The sequence below is a fragment of the Leptopilina boulardi genome, unplaced genomic scaffold (genome assembly GCF_019393585.1).
Source record: "Leptopilina boulardi isolate dan_hultmark-lab unplaced genomic scaffold, ZJU_Lbou_2.1 LbouV2_300, whole genome shotgun sequence".
NCBI classification, from domain to species: Eukaryota; Metazoa; Arthropoda; class Insecta; order Hymenoptera; family Figitidae; genus Leptopilina; species Leptopilina boulardi.
The window spans coordinates 44,322-65,397 of record NW_026137864.1 but is presented as its reverse complement, the minus strand read 5'-3'; the positions used below and the strand labels follow the sequence as shown (position 1 = coordinate 65,397).

At 23.5% G+C, this 21,076-nt stretch overlaps 3 protein-coding genes across 4 annotated transcripts; all 3 read left to right on the top strand.

The window, feature by feature from the left end:
• The first annotated feature begins 328 nt into the window (after nt 1-328).
• Nucleotides 329-5,954, top strand: LOC127282633 (vesicle-fusing ATPase 1-like). 2 transcript variants are annotated; one of them, XM_051306999.1, is made up of 10 exons: nt 329-380; nt 658-746; nt 2,742-2,963; nt 3,063-3,690; nt 3,816-4,040; nt 4,120-4,419; nt 4,517-4,807; nt 5,040-5,224; nt 5,320-5,478; nt 5,561-5,954. In XM_051306999.1, the coding sequence occupies exons 1-10, from the start codon at nt 369-371 to the stop codon at nt 5,676-5,678; spliced, it is 2,229 nt and encodes a 742-aa protein (XP_051162956.1). In that variant the 5' UTR covers nt 329-368; the 3' UTR covers nt 5,679-5,954. The 2 variants fall into 2 exon arrangements, with proteins under 2 accessions (XP_051162956.1, XP_051162957.1); XM_051307000.1 differs by lacking the exon at nt 329-380 and adding an exon at nt 550-568.
• A 293-nt stretch (nt 5,955-6,247) lies between these two features.
• On the top strand, nt 6,248-10,713 carry LOC127282578 (nibrin). The gene is made up of 9 exons (XM_051306908.1): nt 6,248-6,410; nt 6,947-7,068; nt 7,152-7,309; nt 7,746-7,899; nt 7,996-8,251; nt 8,402-8,557; nt 8,638-9,749; nt 9,986-10,075; nt 10,338-10,713. The coding sequence occupies exons 1-9, from the start codon at nt 6,386-6,388 to the stop codon at nt 10,407-10,409; spliced, it is 2,145 nt and encodes a 714-aa protein (XP_051162865.1). The 5' UTR covers nt 6,248-6,385; the 3' UTR covers nt 10,410-10,713.
• A 533-nt stretch (nt 10,714-11,246) lies between these two features.
• On the top strand, nt 11,247-21,072 carry LOC127282580 (RCC1-like G exchanging factor-like protein). Its single transcript, XM_051306910.1, has 8 exons — nt 11,247-11,453; nt 11,753-12,013; nt 17,504-17,792; nt 18,531-18,703; nt 19,892-20,053; nt 20,149-20,276; nt 20,535-20,666; nt 20,976-21,072. Exons 1-8 carry the CDS (start codon nt 11,345-11,347, stop codon nt 21,051-21,053), a joined length of 1,332 nt encoding a protein of 443 aa, XP_051162867.1. The 5' UTR covers nt 11,247-11,344; the 3' UTR covers nt 21,054-21,072.
• Nucleotides 21,073-21,076: the final 4 nt, after the last annotated feature.

The following is a 21,076-nucleotide window of genomic DNA, read 5'->3' as shown; positions in this document are numbered from 1 at the left end:
AAAACTTCATTTAGAGGTAAAAAAAAGTTACAAACAGGAAAACAATTGTTAACTTATTTTTAAATAAAACAATTGATGTTTCTATTACAAAATTTAACAATAACAATAATTATTTTGCTAATAATATAATATTCATCTCCAGTCAATATCACCTTCGGTGATTTAAAAAAAAATATATACTTTTCTATCGCAATTAAGAATAATTTAAAAAAAGAATTACGTTATTTAATACAAATTAATATGACTATAATATTTATAAGTGTTGTAATATAAATAAAGAATTTATAGAAAGCTTACATTCATGTTGATAGGGTTGTCTATCTTTCAGGGGCCTATGTTGTCATGCTGTCATTATCAAAATTGGAAACATGTCAACGATTGTAAGTTTATTATCTTTAAAAAATCAATATAAATAAACGTGAATTTGTAATTAGCATATGACTAATATTATTTAGTACTTAGAATATTTTATTATCAGTATAAAAATATTATAGAAATTTTGTGTAAAATATATATAGTAACGTGGCAAAATATAAACATAACCTCTAACATATTGTTATAATAAAAAGTGAATAAAAAAAACTTTATAATTATTTAATTTATTTATTATTTATGTTTATTATTTTATTTTTGCAATTTTAATTTCTTTTTCTATAGAAAATGAAAGCAGTCAAGTGTCCAACTGAGGATCTTAGCTATACTAATTGTGCAATTATCAACAATAATGATTTTCCAGATGATGTCAAGTAAGTTATTAAAAAAAAAAAAAAAAAAAAAACAAGTACAAATATAAATAAAATAATAAGAAATTTCCATATCTCTGAAACTTTCAATTTTTATGTCCCTCGTGATATAATTTGTAAATTTCAATAAATTTTTACTTTATTTTTGCCAACTGTGGAATTTTTTTTTTTTTATTTAAAAATAATTTGTATCTTTAAATAATTAATATTTTTTTGAAAATAAAATGTTTTATGTCTCCACTTTTAAAATAAAAAATTTGTTACTTAAAATTTATAAATACCAAAGCTGATAAAAATCATAATTTTCTTAAAAAAATAAGAAAAATCCAATTTTTTCAATTTAAATCTGATTTTTTTTTTTATTTAAATCATATTTATTTTTATATTTACGTCATATTTTTCAAAGGTTAATTTTCTAAATTATTTATTTTTTTAATAGAGATTTAAAATAAATTTAATAATAAAAGCATCAAAGAAATATTTATATTTTTATCACAGACATTTTAAAGTAAAAATTAAAATTGTTTAACAATTTATGTTTTTCAAAATTATTGATTTCTAAAAAGTGAATAATTTTGTAATATCATACCTTCAAAAGTTTGTATTACTAGAACTTTTTTTTCAAATATTATAACTATAATTAAAAAAAATTTTGAACTAAAATTATGCAAAAAAAAATTTTTTAAATAAATCTTTTGATTTTTGCAATTTTAATAACTTTGTAATTATAGTAAAATGGATGAAATAAATCAAACAAAATGTTTTTAAATATTTTTTTTAACTAATTATAATAGTTTTAATGTAATATAAAGATTTTTAAACAACTATTTTCAAGGTTGTCACAGGTCAAGGTAATCGGTGAAAAGTCAGGGATTTCTATTAAAAACACTGCAAAAATATCAAAGAGCTGAATTTATTTTTTAAAAAATTCAGACTTTTGAATGTAAATAGAGAAATTTAATAATACTTTCCATGATTTAAACAAAAAAAAAATAAATTATTTTTTCAGAGTCAGGTAAAACTTGGGGATTTTTATTAAATTAAAAAAATATCAAAGATATGAATTTGTTTTAAAAAATTAAAATTTAAAATCTTTAAAAATTTTATTATTTTAAATGATTTTTTATAATTTTTAATTCAAATAATTTAATTATTTTCAAAAATTTCAATTTGAAACCTTTTAAAATTTAATTATATCTAAAAATGTTAACTGTAACTCTTCCAAAATTTAATGATTTTAAATGACCAAAATCACAAAAAATTTCAATTCAAAATTACTTGAAGTTCAATTAATTTCAAAAATCTAAATATTGTAAATCCTTGAAAATTCAATTACTTTTAAAAAATGTTATCTAAAATTATTTTATAAATTATTTTTTGTTCTGTAAAATGTAATTATTATCTGAAATTTACCAAATCTTTTGAAATTTAATTATTTCTAAAAATTTCAACTATAACTCTTCTAAAGTTAAATTATTTTTAATAATTTTAATATTTCTTTAAAAATTCAATTATTCAAAAAAATTTTTAATTAAAATTATAAAATTAAATTGTTGTCAGCATTTTCTATTTTTAGAAATTTGTCCTATGTAATGAGTATTTAAAAAATTTATGTCTCTTTGATTCTGAAATATTCGAAATAAATTTTCTTGATAATATTCCAATTGAATTATTCTTATTAAGAAATTAATAAAATGGATTTAATATCTAATTCAACATTAATTATTTAAAGTAAAATACTTATTAACTAAATAAATTTAATTAAAAATAAAAAAATCAATTTTTTCTATTTTTTTTTTTTTGGAATGTAAGTCGACTAAAAGAACTTTTTTTTGCGCCTTAAAGTCAATCCAAGGCCTGTGGTCTGAAAAAATTAAAAAAATTTCATTGAAAAATTTCTTGCTTGTCAAAATTAATAATTCTGAAATTTATTATAAATTGTAAATTTCATTTCAATTAAAATATAATATTAATTTTATAAAATTTAATTTTTTATAGACACGTTGAAGTAATAACAGGACCAAATCAACATTTTGTATTCTCTGTAAGAAATCATCATGAAATATCACGGGGAACAGTTGGATTTAGTCTTCTTCAACGTAAATGGGCGACATTGTCCCTTAATCAAGAGATAGAAGTTCGTGCGTTCACTGATTTTTCAAAAAGTGCCGCATGTGTCTGCAATATGGTTCTAGAAGTTGATTTTTTATTGAAAAAAACGTAATTCTTTTCTTTTATTCCTAAATCTATTTCAAAAAATGTAATTATCAATTTTTGAAAAAAAAAATTTATTAAAATAAATTCGAAAAATTATTTCAGAGCTTCACTTGAGCCATACGATACCGATTTAATGGCAAAAGATTTTCTACTTCAATTCTCAGGTTGTGCATTCACTGTTGGACAATTATTGCCATTTAAATTTCTCGATAAAAAAGTCCTTAGCGTTGTAGTGAAATCAATAGAGGCTGTTGATTTATTGACAGTTGGTGCAGGACAAAATGTAAAACCAATAAAAATTAAACTTGGTCGTTGTTTAGGCGATACTGTAATACAATTTGAAAAAACAATGAATTCAACGTTAAATCTTGTTGGTAAATCAATGGGAAAAATGGCACGTCAATCGATAATAAATCCCGATTGGAATTTTGAAGATATGGGAATTGGTGGATTAGATAAAGAATTTACGGATATTTTTAGACGTGCTTTTGCATCAAGACTTTTATCGGTGGATGTTGTTTCGAAATTAAATTTTAAACATGTCAAAGGAATTTTACTTTATGGTCCACCAGGTACGGGTAAAACATTAATGGCTCGGCAAATTGGTAAAATGCTCAATGCAAAGGAGCCAAAAATTGTTAATGGACCACAAATTTTGGATAAATATGTCGGTGAAAGTGAAGCAAATATTCGACGATTATTCGCTGATGCTGAGGAAGAGGAGAGAAAAGTACAGAAAAAAAAAAATAATTTTTTTTATTTCAATTATTAATATTTTTCTTTTACAATTTAAAATTTTTTTGTTCAATTTATTATTTTAATTTTTTTTTACCTTTAATTTATGATTTTTGTCAGTTGGGACCAAATAGTGGGTTACATATTATTATTTTCGATGAGATTGACGCAATTTGTAAATCGAGAGGTAGCGTCAGTGGGAATACGGGAGTTCACGACACAGTTGTAAATCAATTGCTTTCAAAAATTGACGGCGTTGAGCAATTAAATAATATACTCGTGATTGGCATGACCAATAGACGTGACATGATTGATGAGGCTTTACTTCGACCAGGAAGATTGGAAGCAAGTATCTTTTTTTTTGGTTTTTGTAAAAAAAAAAAAAAAATTCGTTTTTTTGTAATTAAATTATTTTTTTTTCTAGATACAATTAGAAATCAATTTACCTGATGAAAATGGAAGATTTCAAATTTTGAATATTCACACGGCTAAAATGCGAGTTCACAATAAATTAGCGAATGACGTTGATTTAAAAGAATTGGCTGGTTTAACGAAAAATTTCAGTGGCGCTGAAATTGAAGGTTTAGTGAGAGCAGCACAAAGTACGGCTATGAATAAATTGGTTAAGGTGACAAATAAAGTTGAGGTGGATCCAGAGGCGATGGAAAATTTTAATGTTAATAGAGGAGATTTTATTTATTCTCTTGAGAATGATATTAAACCGGTAATTTAATTTTATTTATTTTAATAAAAACATTTCTTTATTTATTTTTTTGAAAATTATATATTTCAATTTTGTAAATTAATTTTATTTTTTTTAGGCTTTTGGAACAAATGATGATGATTTGGGTCGATTAATGTTAAAAGGAATTATCACTTGGGGTAAACCAATCGCCGATATTCTTAGTGAGGCTCTTTTTTGTAAAGAACAATTACTTGCAACTGAAGGACCGGCTCTTGTTTCAATTCTTCTCGAGGGTCCGAGAAAAAGTGGCAAAACTGCATTGGCAGCACAAATAGCGAAGAATACAAATTTTCCTTTTATCAAAATTTGCACATCCGAGGATATGATCGGTTTTTCAGAACCCGCGAAATGTTCAGCGGTAGAAAAGGTATTTAAAGAAATTAATTATTAAAATTATAAAACAATATTTATAGTGTAATACTATAAAGATGAGTCAAAATTTGAAAATGTTAGGGAAAAACATAAAATATTGTTTGGAAGTCAGAGAAAATTGTAATGAAAATTTTGTGGCCTCTCTAAATTAGGGAATATTTAAATAGAATTTTTTTTTTTTTTTCAAAAAAATAATTTTATAAATTAATTAATAATATTTTTTTCAGATATTTACCGCAGCTTATCGTTCTCAACTCAGTTGTGTATTAGTTGATAATATTGAACGTTTTCTCGATTATGGACCAATTGGTCCAAAATATTCTAATTTAATGCTACAAACTTTATCGCTATTGTTAAATAAAAAGCCACCACGTGATCGTAAATTATTAATTATTGGCACCACTAGTCGAAAGTAATATTATTTTCTAAAGAAATTAAATTTTTTTTATAACACAAATAATAATATTAATTATTATTATTAAATAATTTTATTCTTTTATTTAATAGACAAATTTTGCAAGATCTTGAAATTCTCTCCGATTTCAAGACAATTCTTCATGTACCTAATTTACAAACAGCAAATGATATTCTCTCGGTACTTGAAGAGGTAGATTTATTTTCAAAAGATGAACTTGTCAATCTTCATGGAAAATTACAGGGCAGAAGGTATATATTTTTTAATAAAAATTTTATTAATATTTATAATTTTTTTCTCTAGATAATTAATTATTAAAATTTTTTATTTTAGCATTTATATTGGAGTTGAAACATTATTAGATTTAATAGATCGAGCTAGACCAGTGGAGGCGAATTATCGAATGTCAAAATTTATTTCTAAATTAGAACAAGAAGGTTATCTTGAATGAAGAAATAAATATTTCTATTTTTCATTTTTTTTTTTATAAAGGGAAAAATAACATTAAATGTGCAATTAATGTAAATATTTATAATATATATATATATAATAAGTGTGTGTAATTGTGCGTGGATTAAAAATGAAATTTTGTACGTTGCATGGATGAAAATTGAAAATTGTATTTTATATAAATTCCATGTGATTGACTCTAAACTAACCTACCTCTAAGAAATGGAATGTAATTATGAACAAATTTTTGTAATAAATTTAATTAATATATATTATATTTTTTAAAAAGTTTATAGTCATTTATTTTATTTTATAATTTTTGATGGTTAAATATTTATTTCGGGAAATTGACTGGGAATCTTTTATTAAATGTTAATTATATAAATAATTTATTAATATTATGTTTTTATTTATTATTTTAATAATATCACGTTCATGATATTAATAAATTATTTATATAATTAACATTTAATAAAATAAAGTATAAAATGTTATTCTTTTTTAAATATCGTGCAAAAATGATATCGATTGATTATCGCTTGAGTTGAATCGATAAACTGCCAACTTCATTACTGTTCGTGAATATCAATGGCGGGAGATGGATTTTGTTTTTATTATTTATAATCTTTTTTTTTTATTTAAATAAATAAAGATAAAAAAATATAAAGAAGATTGTGTGCTAAATTGAAAGATAGTTTTGACTTCAAGATGTGGTTTTTAAAGGGACCTAAAGGTAATTAAATGTCTATTACGTATTATCTTGAAATTCGAGCCGTTCTTTTTTTTTGACATTCGTGTCAAAGTATATGAATTAACAAAGAATTAACTATACTTACAAATTCTAAATGCGAAAAGAATATTACTTACTAATTATTTGCTTCCATTGAAAAATGTATAAACAATGTTGAAACATTTTTTTTTCTTCTAATTACACACTATTTTTAGATTTAAAGATTCTAACCTAAAAATATTTCACAAAATTCAATTCTGTAACTGACACATTTTTTAAACGTATATGCAATGATGTTTTTATTGATATTTTTTACAAATATTTTCAATCTAGTCCTTAACATTTTAAATAACAATAAGGACGAATTTTATTAAATTTTATTTATAGTTGTATTAAAAGTATAGAAGTGTGCAAAAACTCGAATTTTACATTGACATACTCAAATCGAATAAGTTAATTCTTATGAAGAGAATTGAATTTTGATACTTTTGCACATCTTTAATTAAAAGCTAATTAAAAACAAATGTAAAATATTACAGGTGAAATAATTTATCTGAAACGCAACTCCTCAATAAATGTGGGAAGAATTCAAGGCGATATTGTTTTGAGAGATGATAAATCTATCAGTAGAAATCATGCTTCAGTTTCAGTTGAACCGAAGGTAACATTAAAAAAAGGTTTTTTTTTATAATTTTTTTTTTAAAATGGAAAATTTCATCTACGTTAAATGTAATTTTTTTTCAGAATTACAAAAACAAATCGTTGTGTTTTGTCAAGGATATTGGCTCAAAATATGGAAGTACAATTATGAGAGGAAGTGAAACAATAAAAATAACAAAGGAAGGAATAGAAGTTCATCATAAGGATAAAATTAAATTTGGATTGCAAAACAATGATTACGTGTAGGTTTCAATTAAAAATTATTATTATTTTTATTATTATTAATCGGAATTATTTTAATATTTATTTATGAGCCGAAAGTTCTGAACGTTCATTTGAACGAAATATTTTTTTTAATCTATAAATTATTAAAAATTATGATGACGACCATGTAAAATAAAACATTTAATTAAACAATTATTAAATTAATAACTTCTTTTTAGATATTTTAAACAATATTTTGTAATAAAATTCGTACTTAAAGAAGTAGCAAAACAAATTTCGTTCATATGAACGTTTAAAACTTTTGGCTCATATTTATTTTTATTAATAAAATTAAAACAATAATAATAAAATAATAATAATATTAGTTTAATATTTTAAACGTTGAAGAAATTAGTTTTATTGCAAATTAATTAAATTATTTTGTAATAATCGTTTTTAAAATTGTTTTTATAGAGCTTTCTACATTCCTACAGTAGTATTGGTTTCTTCTATGAATGATACTAAATATTTGCAGTCATTAATTAACGAGCTTGATGGATACATCGTTCTCGAATGGTCAAATGATGTAACTCATCTCACAACTATAAAGGCAAAATTGGGAGAAAAGGTATAGAAATCATTTAAATTTAATACAAAGGAAAATTATTATTTGATTAAAATTAATTATCATAAACATTCTTTTTCTTTTTTTTTTGATTTTCAGATAGCAACTGCTCTTGTCAATTGTGTTCCAATTGTTGGAATAGAATATTGGGAAGCTGTTAAGCTTGCAGTTAAGAATAATCAAGATTTACCCAAATTTTCTGATTATATTCTTCCAATTTCAGAGGATATAATAGACAATACAAAAGTGTCTCTATCGCCAAATATCATTCGAAAATCATTATTTAGTGGTTCATCATTTTTATTTTTCAGCTATTCACAGCTTAATATTTACAAGAAGATCATTAATGACGCAGGTAAGAAGTATTTTTCATGATTCTTTGAAAAGGAATTCAAAAATGCTAGAGAAATGTCAGGAAATAAAAATATTTATTCTTATCGCAATACTGTTAATAAAATTAGATATTTGATTACATTGCAATAATATAATTTTAATATTATTACAGGTGGAAAAACTATAATGTTCAAGAAATCAATTCACTCTGATTTAAAGCAATTTTGCTCGGATAATTTTATTGTTGTCTATTATATGATTGGTTCTAGTCAAACGGAAGAGAGTATTCTCGATACGCAGAGAACAAAAACAGCTTACGAGGAAATTGGTATTTATTTTGTATCTAGTAATTTTTTTGAGTTATTGAATAAAAATAAAAAATTTTACTAACATTGCTTTTTATTGTAGATGAACTATTACGAAAATCAAAGCGTCGAATGATTTCCGATTCAGAAATAATGTTGGCAATTTTACATTGTTCTTTGGATAAATATTGTAACACAAAACATAATTATAAAGAATTATTGTTGAAACAAAATATTAATGTTTCGAAAGATGATAGAAAAACTATTTTTGCATTAGACACTGAAGAATTACATTCAAAAACATTGGAATCACACAATAATGACAATATTGTGCCTGAGTCAATTGAAATAACAAGTCAAGATACTCAATGGAGTGTTATTGGAAATCCAAGTAAAATTCCCCCTTCTTCATTGGGAATTTCGGCAATTAGTACAATTAAAGGTGATAGTCAAGAATCCACCGAAGATATTGGAAGTGAATTGTCTAAACTCACTGTTGATAATAAACGTTCTGAAAAAAGAAGTTCAGAATTTATAAGTTCAACACCAGTGAAAAGGGCAAAATTTAATAATGCAAGTTCTTTATTTCCTGTTGTCTCAAAAAAAAGTTCACAAAATATTCTAAATTCACAAGATTTACTTATTTCTCAAATATCTAAAAATTCCCAATCAATAAATAGAGACGATTCTATAATTGTTGATTACGTTAAAAAATCAACTACTTCTTCTTATTCTTCTCAATCACAAAATAAATTTAACCAACCGTCAACATCAAATAATAATGAAAAACAAAAAGTTAAATCAACAAAAAATATATTTGACAATTGGATGGAAGAAAAACCAAAATCAAATAAAATAGAAATAATCGAAGATTTGGATTCGCCAAAGAAAAAAACAACAACAATTGATAAACGTGATTCATCGTTAAAGGAAAATAAAATTCCACAAAAAATAAGAACACATTCTGATTCAATGGTGAATGATAATTTTATTGATGACAATGAACCACAAATGAAAAAAAGAAGAATAAATACTAATAATAGTAGTAGCAGTTCAAGTTCATTAGGAATTAATTCTGAAAGGAATGATAAAAGAAAACGAGACACTGGAAATGATTCAGATAGCAATCAATTTGTTATTGAAAAGAAACAAAATCGTGATGATAATGAGAAAATATTTCAAATAGAAGTAGGGGATAATTTTAACAGTAACGATGTACGTATATTTTTAGCATTTTTTTTTTTACATCAAATTTAAAAATGAAAAAAATTAAAAGTTAATATTGCCCTTGTTCCAGGAGTCAGTTTTGATAATTTTTTTTTTGTATGAAAAAATAAATTTTTAACAGTTACTGAAACAACGACGATATAGTAAAATGAATTGATATACATACTTGTTATAAAGTTTTATATTAAATTTTATTGAAATAATTTAAATTTATTATTTTACAGGACGATTGTCTTATAGTCACGGGTTTAATTCGTCAAGAATTAAGTGATCCTTCTCTAAACGATACTTTTGGCCAGAAAATATTTAATAAGGTAATATTACATTTATACTATTGAATTTAAAAATTTTTAAATTTGCCTCTGTTAAAGGAAAAGAAAAAAAATTGTCAGTTTCACAGAACCGAAATTTACACGTATATCTTTAAGTTTCGCATTAGTTTTTAATAAAATTTAAGTGATAAAAATATTTAAAAAATGATACTTTTACTTTCAGGTAACATTAATCTGTAAATTATTATTTTTGCTTCTTTTTTTCTTTTGAATTTTTATATACTAATATTTATTTTTCTTACAGGCTTATAATAAAATTCCAAGAATGAGAATAACACTTGATTCTATGGTTTCTTATGGAATCGAGGTTGAATAATAAAGATGTGTTTGAATATAAAATTACTCTCATATCTTTTGTTATTATTTCATATTAATTATTATTATTATTATTATCGCCTCAGTCGTGTTTAATTATTTAATGATTGTCAAATTTGTTAGTTATCGGTTTTCTTTGTCACGTTTAAACGTTCATTTGCCGATTGTCAAATTGTATTCTTGTATGCGAGTAGAATTTTGTCATAAACATGAAATGAAATATTATTTTTATAATATGTATGAGTTTTCATTTTTGTTAAAAAAAAAAAAAAAAAAAAAAGTAAATAAATATTCTATTTGTAATATTGATTATTGTAATTATTTTAATATTAATATACAAATTTTATTTCTTTATTATTATACATTTTAAAAATTACTAATTAAAAATTAATTATTGTATTTTAATTAATAAATATAATTAATTAGGGTAAGAGTGAGTGTAACTGCGATTGTCATAACTAAAAAAAAAATAAATTTTTTTTATAAATTCGCTTTTTTATGATAAATATGTTTAATTTTTAAAAATTAATAATAACTTTTGATTAAAAAAATATAGAGTATTTTTGTATTCCATTAAAATTTGAAAATTTTCCGCGAATTATCAATAATCGTTCGTTGATATTTAATATTTTTTTTTACAGCATCTAATTTATTACCGTCTTTATTTATAAATTTATTAATCGCATATAAAAAACCAAATAATCATATAACTTGTCATAATAATTAAATTTCTTAATAAATAATTTAAAATATTTTATAATATAAATTTTGGTTTTTTTATTCGATAGATGCGATTATCGAAATTTCATTTTGCGCGCGCGCATATGTCAACAAAAATAGGAGGTTAGGAATCACTGTAGTTGCTCTATAGTCACATGGGTAAAGCATGTATTTTTATTATTGTAAATATAATAATAAATAAACAATTGTTCAGTTATGTTTAATTCTATTAAGAATTGTGCTAAATTAGTTGTTCAAAGAAATGGCAAGAAATTAGGTAACAAAAAGTCAAAATCATCGAAAAAAGTATTAAAAACCCTGCCGGGTAAGTTTATATTTCACATTTCCGCATATTTACATTTTCATTTAATTATAATTATTAGTTTTCTCGTTAACATTTTATAAAATTTCTAACAAAATTTTTGCTAAACAATTGAATTGCATTTTCATTGAATTTAAAGAGAAAATTAAAACATACTACTTATTAATTTAAATTTACCAAAAATTGTTGATTGTAATATTTTGATTTTCTATGTAATAATTAGTTTTAGTTATTTTATTATATTTTATATTATATTAACAATGACAGTAATATAATGTTTATTTATATTAAATTTTTAATAGTATTTCAGTATCCCATAAGCGAATCGAGTGATCGTCGAGTTTATGTTTGGGGTTTGGCTGAACATGGAGCATTGGGAACAATTGACAGGGTTCAAAAAATTGATTATATTTCTTTTATTCCAAAACCAAGTAGATTAACATTTGGCGAAATATTTAACGTTGTTGATTTTGCTTGTGGTTATGGTTTCACAGCATTTGCTGTACGTTCTAATGACAATAATATTGTTTATGGCAGTGGAATCAATACAGATTCGCAAATTGGTAAATTAAAAAATTATTTTATTAATTTTTATTAATAACTAGCAAAATTAAACGCGCGCAAGCGCGCCAAATTGAGTATTTAATTGTTTGTTATAAAAAAATTAAAGATTAATATTATCAATAATAATGAAAATTATATGTTTACAGGCCTCGAATTATACGACTTTTTCCGACTTTTTTCAAAAATACAACTTTTATCGACTTATTTTAATAAAATGCGACATTTTTTTTTACATTTGAAAAAAATGTAAATAAAATACATTTTTTAGTATAAAATGTAGATCTTCTTCAGATCTTCTTCAGATCTTCTTCAATTCAATTATTTAACAAATTTTGAACTAAAATGATTCTTCACTAAATTAATTATTTTTAATAATTTTAATGAAATACATCACAAATTCAATTATATCAAAATTATTTTTCAATTAAAATTTTTATGAAATTTAACAATTGTTTATAATTAAAAAAAAAAAATATCACAATAAAATTGAATTAGTTTTTAAAAATGTCAATTCAAAATAAACTAAAATTCAATTATTATACCCGAAATTTTAATTCAAAATCAATTAAAATTCAATAATTATCCAAAATTTTCAATTTAAAATTTAATTATTTACCAAGTTTTTAATTTAAAATGAAATAAAATTCGATTATTTTCTAAAATTTCTATTTAAAATTAATTATTTAAATTTTCAATCAAAAATGAACTTAAATTAAATTATTATCCAAATTTCAATTAAAATTCAATTATTTCCGAAAATTTTCAATTCAAAATGAACTAAAATTCAATTATTTTTCAAATTTAAAATCAAATAAAATTTCATTATTCTCAAAAATTTGAATTCAAAATTAATTGAATTTTCAATCATTTGAATTTAAAAGCATCTAAAATTTAATTATTTCTAAAATTTTCCATCGAAAATTTTTTTTTTGAAATTTAATAATTTCAATTATAACTCTAAGGAAATTCAATTATTTTTAACTATTTTAATAATATTCTTTGAAAATTCAACTATCTGAAACCATTTTTCAATTAAAAATGATTTTCAAATTATTGTATTTTGTCCGCATTTTCTAATAAATTTTTAGTGAAATCATCTAAAATTTTAATTACAAAATACTTAAAGTTTCAATTAAATTCAAAAATCTCAAATTTAAATCTTTGAAAATTCAATTAAATATAAAAAATGTTTTCCAAAAATTCTTTGATAAATTATTTTTAGTTCTGTAAAATTTAATAATTGTTTGAAAAATAACAATATCTTTTGAAATTTAATTATTTCTAAAAATTGCAACTTTAACCCTTCGAAAAGGATTATTATTAAAAAAAAATTTTTTATTTAAAAATCTGTAAAATATTTTTGTTAAAATGAAAAACAAATTCACTTTTTTTTGGAATATAAATCGACTGAAACGACTTTTTGTTACTTTAAGTTGATTTGAGGCCTGTATTTTTATAATTAATATTTAATAGGTATTCGTTGGCCCCTGGTACCTTAAAAATTAATTTTTAAAAATAAATTTTTTTAAATTACTATCTTGTACTATTCAAAAAAACACGTGAAATCAGAAAAGGCCAACTTCAAGTTAGGACAGAAGGACAGACCAAGCATTTTATTATTATATTTAACCAACATAAAATAATGTCAAACAACACATTTAAAAAAAAACAAAAGACCTGTAACAAATACTAACTTCAGGTGTGGACAGAATGAACGAAAGATATTCACGATTATTTTTATTAATAATAATAGGGTCAGTTGGGATAAATGGGGACAAAATTGCTATTTTTCACAAATTACTTAAGTTTCTTCCTTTAAAAAGTAATATTTGTGAGTTTATATTTTTTTAAATTGTTATTTACATTTTCAGGATTAATTTTATGCAACAGAAAAAAAATTTAGATATATGCTTTAAACGCATGAAACTGACTGTCCCCATTTACCTCAAAATTAAGAAAATTTCATAAAATTCGGGGTAAATGGGGACAGCATAGTTTCTAAGAAAGTTTTAAGAAAAAAGTTTCCTTAAGTATATTACTGTATTAAGGGATGAAAAAACTTGAAAAAAACTTGTAGTAGATGTATAATAGTTGAACCAATTGAAATTTTTTAATTTTTTTAATTTTTTTTTTATTTCAGTATTTTGTCTCGCATTTGAAAAAAAACAGACTTAAAAATCATACCATATTTTTTTCTTATTCCTTATGACTCCCATAACAGAAATTCACTTGAATTTTTAATTTTTTTTTTTAATTTGGTTAATAATGACAAAAATCAAAAATTCAAGTGAATTTCTGCTATGGGAGTCATAAGGAATAAGAAAAAAATTTGGTATTAATTTTAAGTCTTTTTTCTTTGAAATGCTCGACAAAATACTGAAACAGTTTGACTTTGATTTTCAAGTTTTTATGCATTGAGCGATAACTTTTTTTATCTTGTTGCAAATTGTCAAGATAAAAGCTTGGCAATACTCAAAACCTCTTGCAGGTGATCTGAGGTTAAAATATTGACGTTGAACTTCATTTTAAAACTGTAAATTAAGGTCCAACACCTCTTGTCCCTAATTACCCCCTGTCTCCATTTACCCTAACTGACCCTACTTGCAAATTTTAATTTATTTATTTCACTCAAATATTTCAATTTAATTTAATAATAAGTCAACAAAATACATGTTTATAATTTTATATTTTTATTAATATTTAGTTTCTAAATCATTTCTATTAATATGTTTGTGATTTGTAAATTTAAATATTTTATATTTTTATGAGCCAAAAGATTTGAACGTTCAAATGAACAAAATTTTTTTTGCAACTTCTTTAACCCTTTCGTGCCCATGGGACATATATGTCCCACCTACAAAAACCTCCAGAACTCTAAACAGATTAAATATTTTTTATTCAAACTTGGTGCATTTTTTTCAGGAAGGATAGAGCTTTCAAAAAATGGAACTCACATTTTGTTTAAAAATTTATATTGTTCAGAAAAAAATATAAATAATTATGAAAAATGACGAATTTTTAAAACATTTTAGATTCGCTTGAAACTGGTTACTCGGGGGTTTTTGGGGTCGCTGAATACGAATCCGATGTTAGTTTTTGAAAATTCAAAATGGCGGATCCAATATGGCGGACGAAAAAATTAAAATTGTTCGGATTTGCTTGAAAATTGTCACTCGGGGGTTTTCGGGGTCGCTGAGTACGAATCCGATACTAGTTTTTCAAAATTCAAAATGGCGGATCCAATATGGCGGACGAAAAATCAACATTGTTCGGATTCGCTTGAAAATGGTCACTCGGGGGTTTTCGGGGTCGCTGATTACGAATCCGATATTAGTTTCTCAAAATTCAAAATGGCGGATCCAATATGGCGGACAAAAAAATCAAAATTGTTCGGATTCGTTTGAAAATGTTCACTGGGGGGTTTTCGGGGTCGCTGATTACGAATTTGGTATTAGTTTTCAAAAATTGAGTCTTAAATCCAATGTTGCAGATCAATTTTTAATAATCGTTAACAATCGATTGAAACTAATTTAAATTAAACAAATTAAAATAAGTTAAAAGTATAACAGCAATAGAAGTTTATTTTTTTATGTCTGTAACGGCCTTCCACACCACCCTTGAGGTTCCGCAAGAAGTGCGTTGGATTTTTTTTGTTAATAACTTTTAAAAATACGTCCATCACATTGCATCCGTCATTTTGAAAAACTAATATCGGATTCGTAATCAGCGACCCCGAAAACCCCCGAGTAACCATTTTCATGCGAATCCAAACAATTTTGATTTTTCGTCCGCCATATTGGATCCGCCATTTTGAATTTTGAGAAACTAATACCAAATTCGTAATCAGCGACCCCGAAAACCCCCCAGTGACCATTTTCAAGCGAATCCGAACAATTTTGATTTTTCGTCCGCCATATTGGATCCGCCATTTTGAATTTTGAAAAACTAGTATCGGATTCGTAATCAGCGACCCCGAAAACCCCCGAGTGACAATTTTCAAGCAAATCCGAACAATTTTAATTTTTTCGTCCGCCACATTGGATCCGCCATTTTGAATTTTGAGAAACTAATATCGGATTCGTAATCAGCGACCCCGAAAACCCCCGAGTGACCATTTTTAAGCGAATCCGAACAATTTTGATTTTTCGTCCGCCATATTGGATTCGCCATTTTGAATTTTGAGAAACTAATATCGGATTCGTAATCAGCGACCCCGAAAACCCGCGTGTAATCATTTTCAAGCGAATCCAAACAATTTTGATTTTTCGTCCGCCATATTGGATCCGCCATTTTGAATTTTGAAAAACTAATATCGGATTCGTAATCAGCGACCCCGAAAACCCCCGAGTGACAATTTTCAAGCGAATCCGAACAATTTTTATTTTTTCGTCCGCCACATTGGATCCGCCATTTTGAATTTTCAAAAACTAACACCAGATTCGTAATCAGCGACCCCAAAAACTATAGGAACCACTTTAGTTTCGTTTTTTTATATGCTCAGTTTTGCCTGGGCACGAAGGGGTTAAGTACGAATTTTATTACAAAATATTGTTTTAAATATCTAAAAAGAAGTTATTAATTTAATATTTGTTAAATTTTTTTGTTTTATTTTACATTGACATTATAATATTTAATAATTTATAAATTGAAAAAATATTTTGTTCATTTGAACGTTCAGAAATGTTGGCTCATATATTTTTGTTGTATTTTGTTTATTTATTTGATTTTATTTATTGATGTGATGTATATTTATTGATTTTAATTAGGTAAAAAAAATTTATTTTTTAATTTTTTGTTTAATGTTATAATTTTGAATTTAAAATTGTGTTGTATTTATTTGAATATAATTTTTATTAAAGTGACCTGATGATGGTAGCGAACCAATCGAAAAACTAATTTATTTATATTTTTATATTAAAAATAACTAAAAAAGATGAAATATTTTTTTCAATTCATAAATTATTAAAAATTATGATGGCAATGTAAAATAAAACAGTAAATTAAACAATTATTAAATTGCTAACTTCTTTTTTTTTGGCTTTTATCTCACAACTTGTATAAATAAATTAGTTTGCAATTATTTTAAATTTCAGTCCTCTGATTATACGACTTTTTCCGACTTTTTTCGACTTATTTTAATAAAATTCGACTTTTTTGACTCTTTTTTTTTTACAAATTTTTACAAAATTTTTACACAAAATACGCTTGTGTATTTTGAAGATACTTTGCCCACCGTAATTGAAGCCAATTGAAATCTTAAAAATGTTTTAATTACAGCGAGGGAAAAAATTTGATTTCAAATAATTAAATTAATAATTGTTTAAATGTGCATATTTATTAGTAATTGTATCAAAAAAAGATTAAAATATTTTTTTAAAAAATCATTTTGCAACAATTTGCAATTTTGCAAATATTAAATATAATAGTAATAATAGTTAATTTTTTATTAACGCGCCGTATTTGATGCACTTACTCTATTATAATTACAGGATTTCATTCAACTGATAAAAAATATAAACATCCAATTATAACAACACCGAGACCAGTGAATTTACCATTAAAAGAAGCAAAATCTCATGTTGTTTCTTTGGCCGCTGGTAGAGCTCATTTATTAATATTGACAAATGAGGGACTTTTTACATTAGGAAATAATGGATATGGTCAATGTGGAAGACCAATTATTAATAATGAAAATTATAGGAAAAATGCAATTGTACATCATATACCGGATGTCAAGGGAAATCAAATAACTCAAGTGTATGCTGGACAGGATCATAGGTTAGTCATATATTAATAAAAATAATAAAATTTCGATGTTTAAACAAATTTGCCAATCAATTAAATATATATATATATATATTATTTTTCTAATAATTCTTTAAAATAATTTTAGAATCATAATAAGACCAAAATTCATTTCAAACACGAAATTCTGAAATTAGTCGAAATTGAAAATCAATTTTATCCACAAAATATTGTTTTTTGAAGAATTTTATATGACACGTGAGCCATGCATTGTATCCAAATTTATCAATTCTAAAAATTTTACCCAAAAATCTTTTTTTATTTTAAAGAAAGATTGATTTTTTGCAAAACACATTTTCCCATACTACGTCACATGGGAGTTTCCTACATACCATTAAAGGAACCCAAATTATCAAATTCATAAAAAAATTTACCAAAATAATAAAAATCAGTGCGATCACTTGACGTGGAGTTGCTCACGTACTTTTTTGTTTGATTGAAAAAATTGTTTTCATGAAGTTTGTAATTTCATAAATAATATTATTTATAAATAAACTTTGTGAATTTCAGCATTGGTTAAAAAAAAATTTTTTCCGGGCAAAAAAATTTATGTTATTTAAAACCCTTAGGGAAACAATATTTTTGGAGATGAAAATTAATTTTCACTTTCAATCTTGCTCAACATGCCTGATTTAAAATGAATTTGGTAATAAGTAAATAAATTTTACTTGAGGTTTGTAAAATTGTTTTGAAAGATTTAACTAATTACAGTATACTTTTAACTGAAAATGGAGAAGTTTATTGTTTTGGATGGGGGGCCGATGGACAAACTGGTCTCGCTCATTATCAGAATGAATATATGCCCAGTTTGGTTAAAGGTGACTTAGCTGGGCAACGTATTGTTAAAGTGGCATGCGTTGCAGATTGTGTTTTGGCACTTAGTGGTAAGTTTTCTCTTTTTTATAAGTGCTTTTATGCTTATTCTAATCAGACAAAAAAAAAACAAAACAACAAAAAAACTGGCGTGTCAAAAAGAAAATTTAATATAATTCGATTCCAATTTTGAATTATTATAATTTTGGTAATGAATTTTTTTTTATTAGAATTATCAAAATTCAATGTCAATAATTACAATTGTTCTTAAAAAATAGTTTTTAAATTATAATACAAAAAATTGCCTCAAGTCAGGGAAATTAGGAAATTTAAAAAATGTTGTTAACCTACATTTCGAAGAATTTTTGTTAATGATTAAATTTTAAAAGATATTCAATTAAAAATTTGAAAAATATTTAAAAGTATAAAAAACTTTATAAGTAGGTAAAAAATTTTTTGCAAATAATTTAATTTAGATATTTGAAAATAATTGACATCTCGAAGAGCTACAATCAAAGTTTTTTAATAGAATGAAATTTTTGAAAAATTTATAATATAACTTTTTTTATAAATAAATAAATTTTGTGGAAATTAAAATTATTAATGTGTTAAAATCAATAATTTTAATTTGCTAATTGCTTAAATAATTAAATTATTAAAGAAGTTAATTGAATTTTTTTGAAAAAAGTAAAATTTGTAAAGATGTTTAGTTAACTTTTTTTTTAATAACATAATTATACGAAATTAATAGAAATAATTCAATATTGAAAGAGTTGTAATTAAAAATTTTGATTTTTTTCTGCTTTTATAAGATTTTAAACTAAAAATTTCAAAAATAATTCAATTATCGAAGAATTTATTTAAAATTATGAAATATAATTAATTTTTTTTTTTAAATAATAATAATTTAAATTATATGTTTGAAAATAAATTGAATTGTTGAATATATTGAATTAAAAGAATTACAAGAATAATTAAAATTTCGCAACCCTGTAATAGTTACAATCCTTGATAGTTACTGCATTACAAATACATTTTTGAAATTTTATTGGAAACAATCAAAAAATTTCTGCATCATTGAAAATGAATAATTTAATTCAAGTTTCTATTAATATTGCTTTATGATTATTATTTCAATAATTATAAATACCTATGTTTAGTTATTGATTAATAATAATAATAATAATAATAATAATAATAATAATAATAATACTTTAATAATATTTTATACAAATGGTTTATTAAATTGTCCAATTTAGACAAGGGTAAAGTATTTGGCTGGGGAAATTCGGAATATGGACAAATACCAGGTGTAGGTGACAATCAACAGGTAAATATAGCGACGGAAATAGAAACATGTAAAGATATTGGAAGAATAATAGACATCGCGTCTGGTGGCAGTTTTTGTATGGTGTTAAATGGTAAATTTTATTTCATTCAATTATTTTAATCTGTATTCAATAATAATTTGAAAAGTGTTTCAAATTATTATTTATTCTTTTTTTTAATTCCTAAGATGCTGGAGAAGTTTACGTTTGGGGATATGGAATTCTTGGTTTTGGTCCAGAAGTACGAAGCTCACTTAAACCTACAAAAATTCCGTCAACACTTTTCGGTGTTAACGATTATGAGCCTAATATTCGAGTAAGATTATCAAATAATACTAAATTTAAAAAAATTGATATTAAAAATAAATTTTAATTTTTCATTAGATATACGAGAAATAAATTTATTTTACGTAATTATTATTTATTGTAAATAATAATAATACTATTTGTTATTTACTTTTATTAAAATTGAGGTGTATGAAAAAATATGCCAGAAGTACGTTCTAAGCCGAAAGGCAAGAACTATATGTAGAATAAATAAATATAATATTTTCTATTAAAATTATTTTTATAGGTTTCTAAAATTTACTGTGGAATAAGTCATCTTGCTGCAGTTACAAATAAAGGTGATCTTTACATGTGGGGTAGAAATAAATTCGGATCCCTTGGATTGGGTCACGTTAATGATCAATTTTTCCCTCTCAAGGTAATTTTTATTTTTCTATTATTAACAAAAAAAAAAACTAAAAAATATTCTTTTTCTTTTATCTATCAAGAGAAAAAATCATTGAAATATATTTTTAATTTTTATTTCTTTGACATTTTTATACTTATTATGTTAATATTTATAATAATTACAACAATACTATATATTATTATTATTTGCATTAATCATAATTTTTGTTTTTGTTTCCTATTTTTTTTTTTTATTTTTATAAAAAGAAAATTATCCATTAAATTATAAAACAAAGAAATTAAATATAATAATTAAATTGAAAGAAAAATATTTTTCCAGGTTTCAATAGGGGCCGAAGTAAAAAAAGTTTCTTGTGGCGTCGATCACACGGTGACATTGTGTAAACCATTTGTTTAGGAATAAAAATTTTTTTTTTTTAA

What these genes read in the sequence shown, in the direction of transcription:
- LOC127282633 (XM_051306999.1), top strand. An exon ending in AATGTTCAGCGGTAGAAAAG is followed by an intron (nt 4,808 to 5,039) that starts GTATTTAAAGAA and finishes TATTTTTTTCAG; the next exon opens with ATATTTACCGCAGCTTATCG. An exon ending in ATTGGCACCACTAGTCGAAA is followed by an intron (nt 5,225 to 5,319) that starts GTAATATTATTT and finishes TTTATTTAATAG; the next exon opens with ACAAATTTTGCAAGATCTTG.
- LOC127282580 (XM_051306910.1), top strand. Translation starts at nt 11,345, where the DNA reads ATGTTTAATTCTATTAAGAATTGTGCTAAATTAGTTGTTCAAAGAAAT. An exon ending in TATGCTGGACAGGATCATAG is followed by an intron (nt 17,793 to 18,530) that starts GTTAGTCATATA and finishes AACTAATTACAG; the next exon opens with TATACTTTTAACTGAAAATG. An exon ending in ATTATGAGCCTAATATTCGA is followed by an intron (nt 20,277 to 20,534) that starts GTAAGATTATCA and finishes TTATTTTTATAG; the next exon opens with GTTTCTAAAATTTACTGTGG.
- LOC127282578 (XM_051306908.1), top strand. Translation starts at nt 6,386, where the DNA reads ATGTGGTTTTTAAAGGGACCTAAAG. An exon ending in GTTTTTAAAGGGACCTAAAG is followed by an intron (nt 6,411 to 6,946) that starts GTAATTAAATGT and finishes AAAATATTACAG; the next exon opens with GTGAAATAATTTATCTGAAA. An exon ending in TTGCAAAACAATGATTACGT is followed by an intron (nt 7,310 to 7,745) that starts GTAGGTTTCAAT and finishes TTGTTTTTATAG; the next exon opens with AGCTTTCTACATTCCTACAG.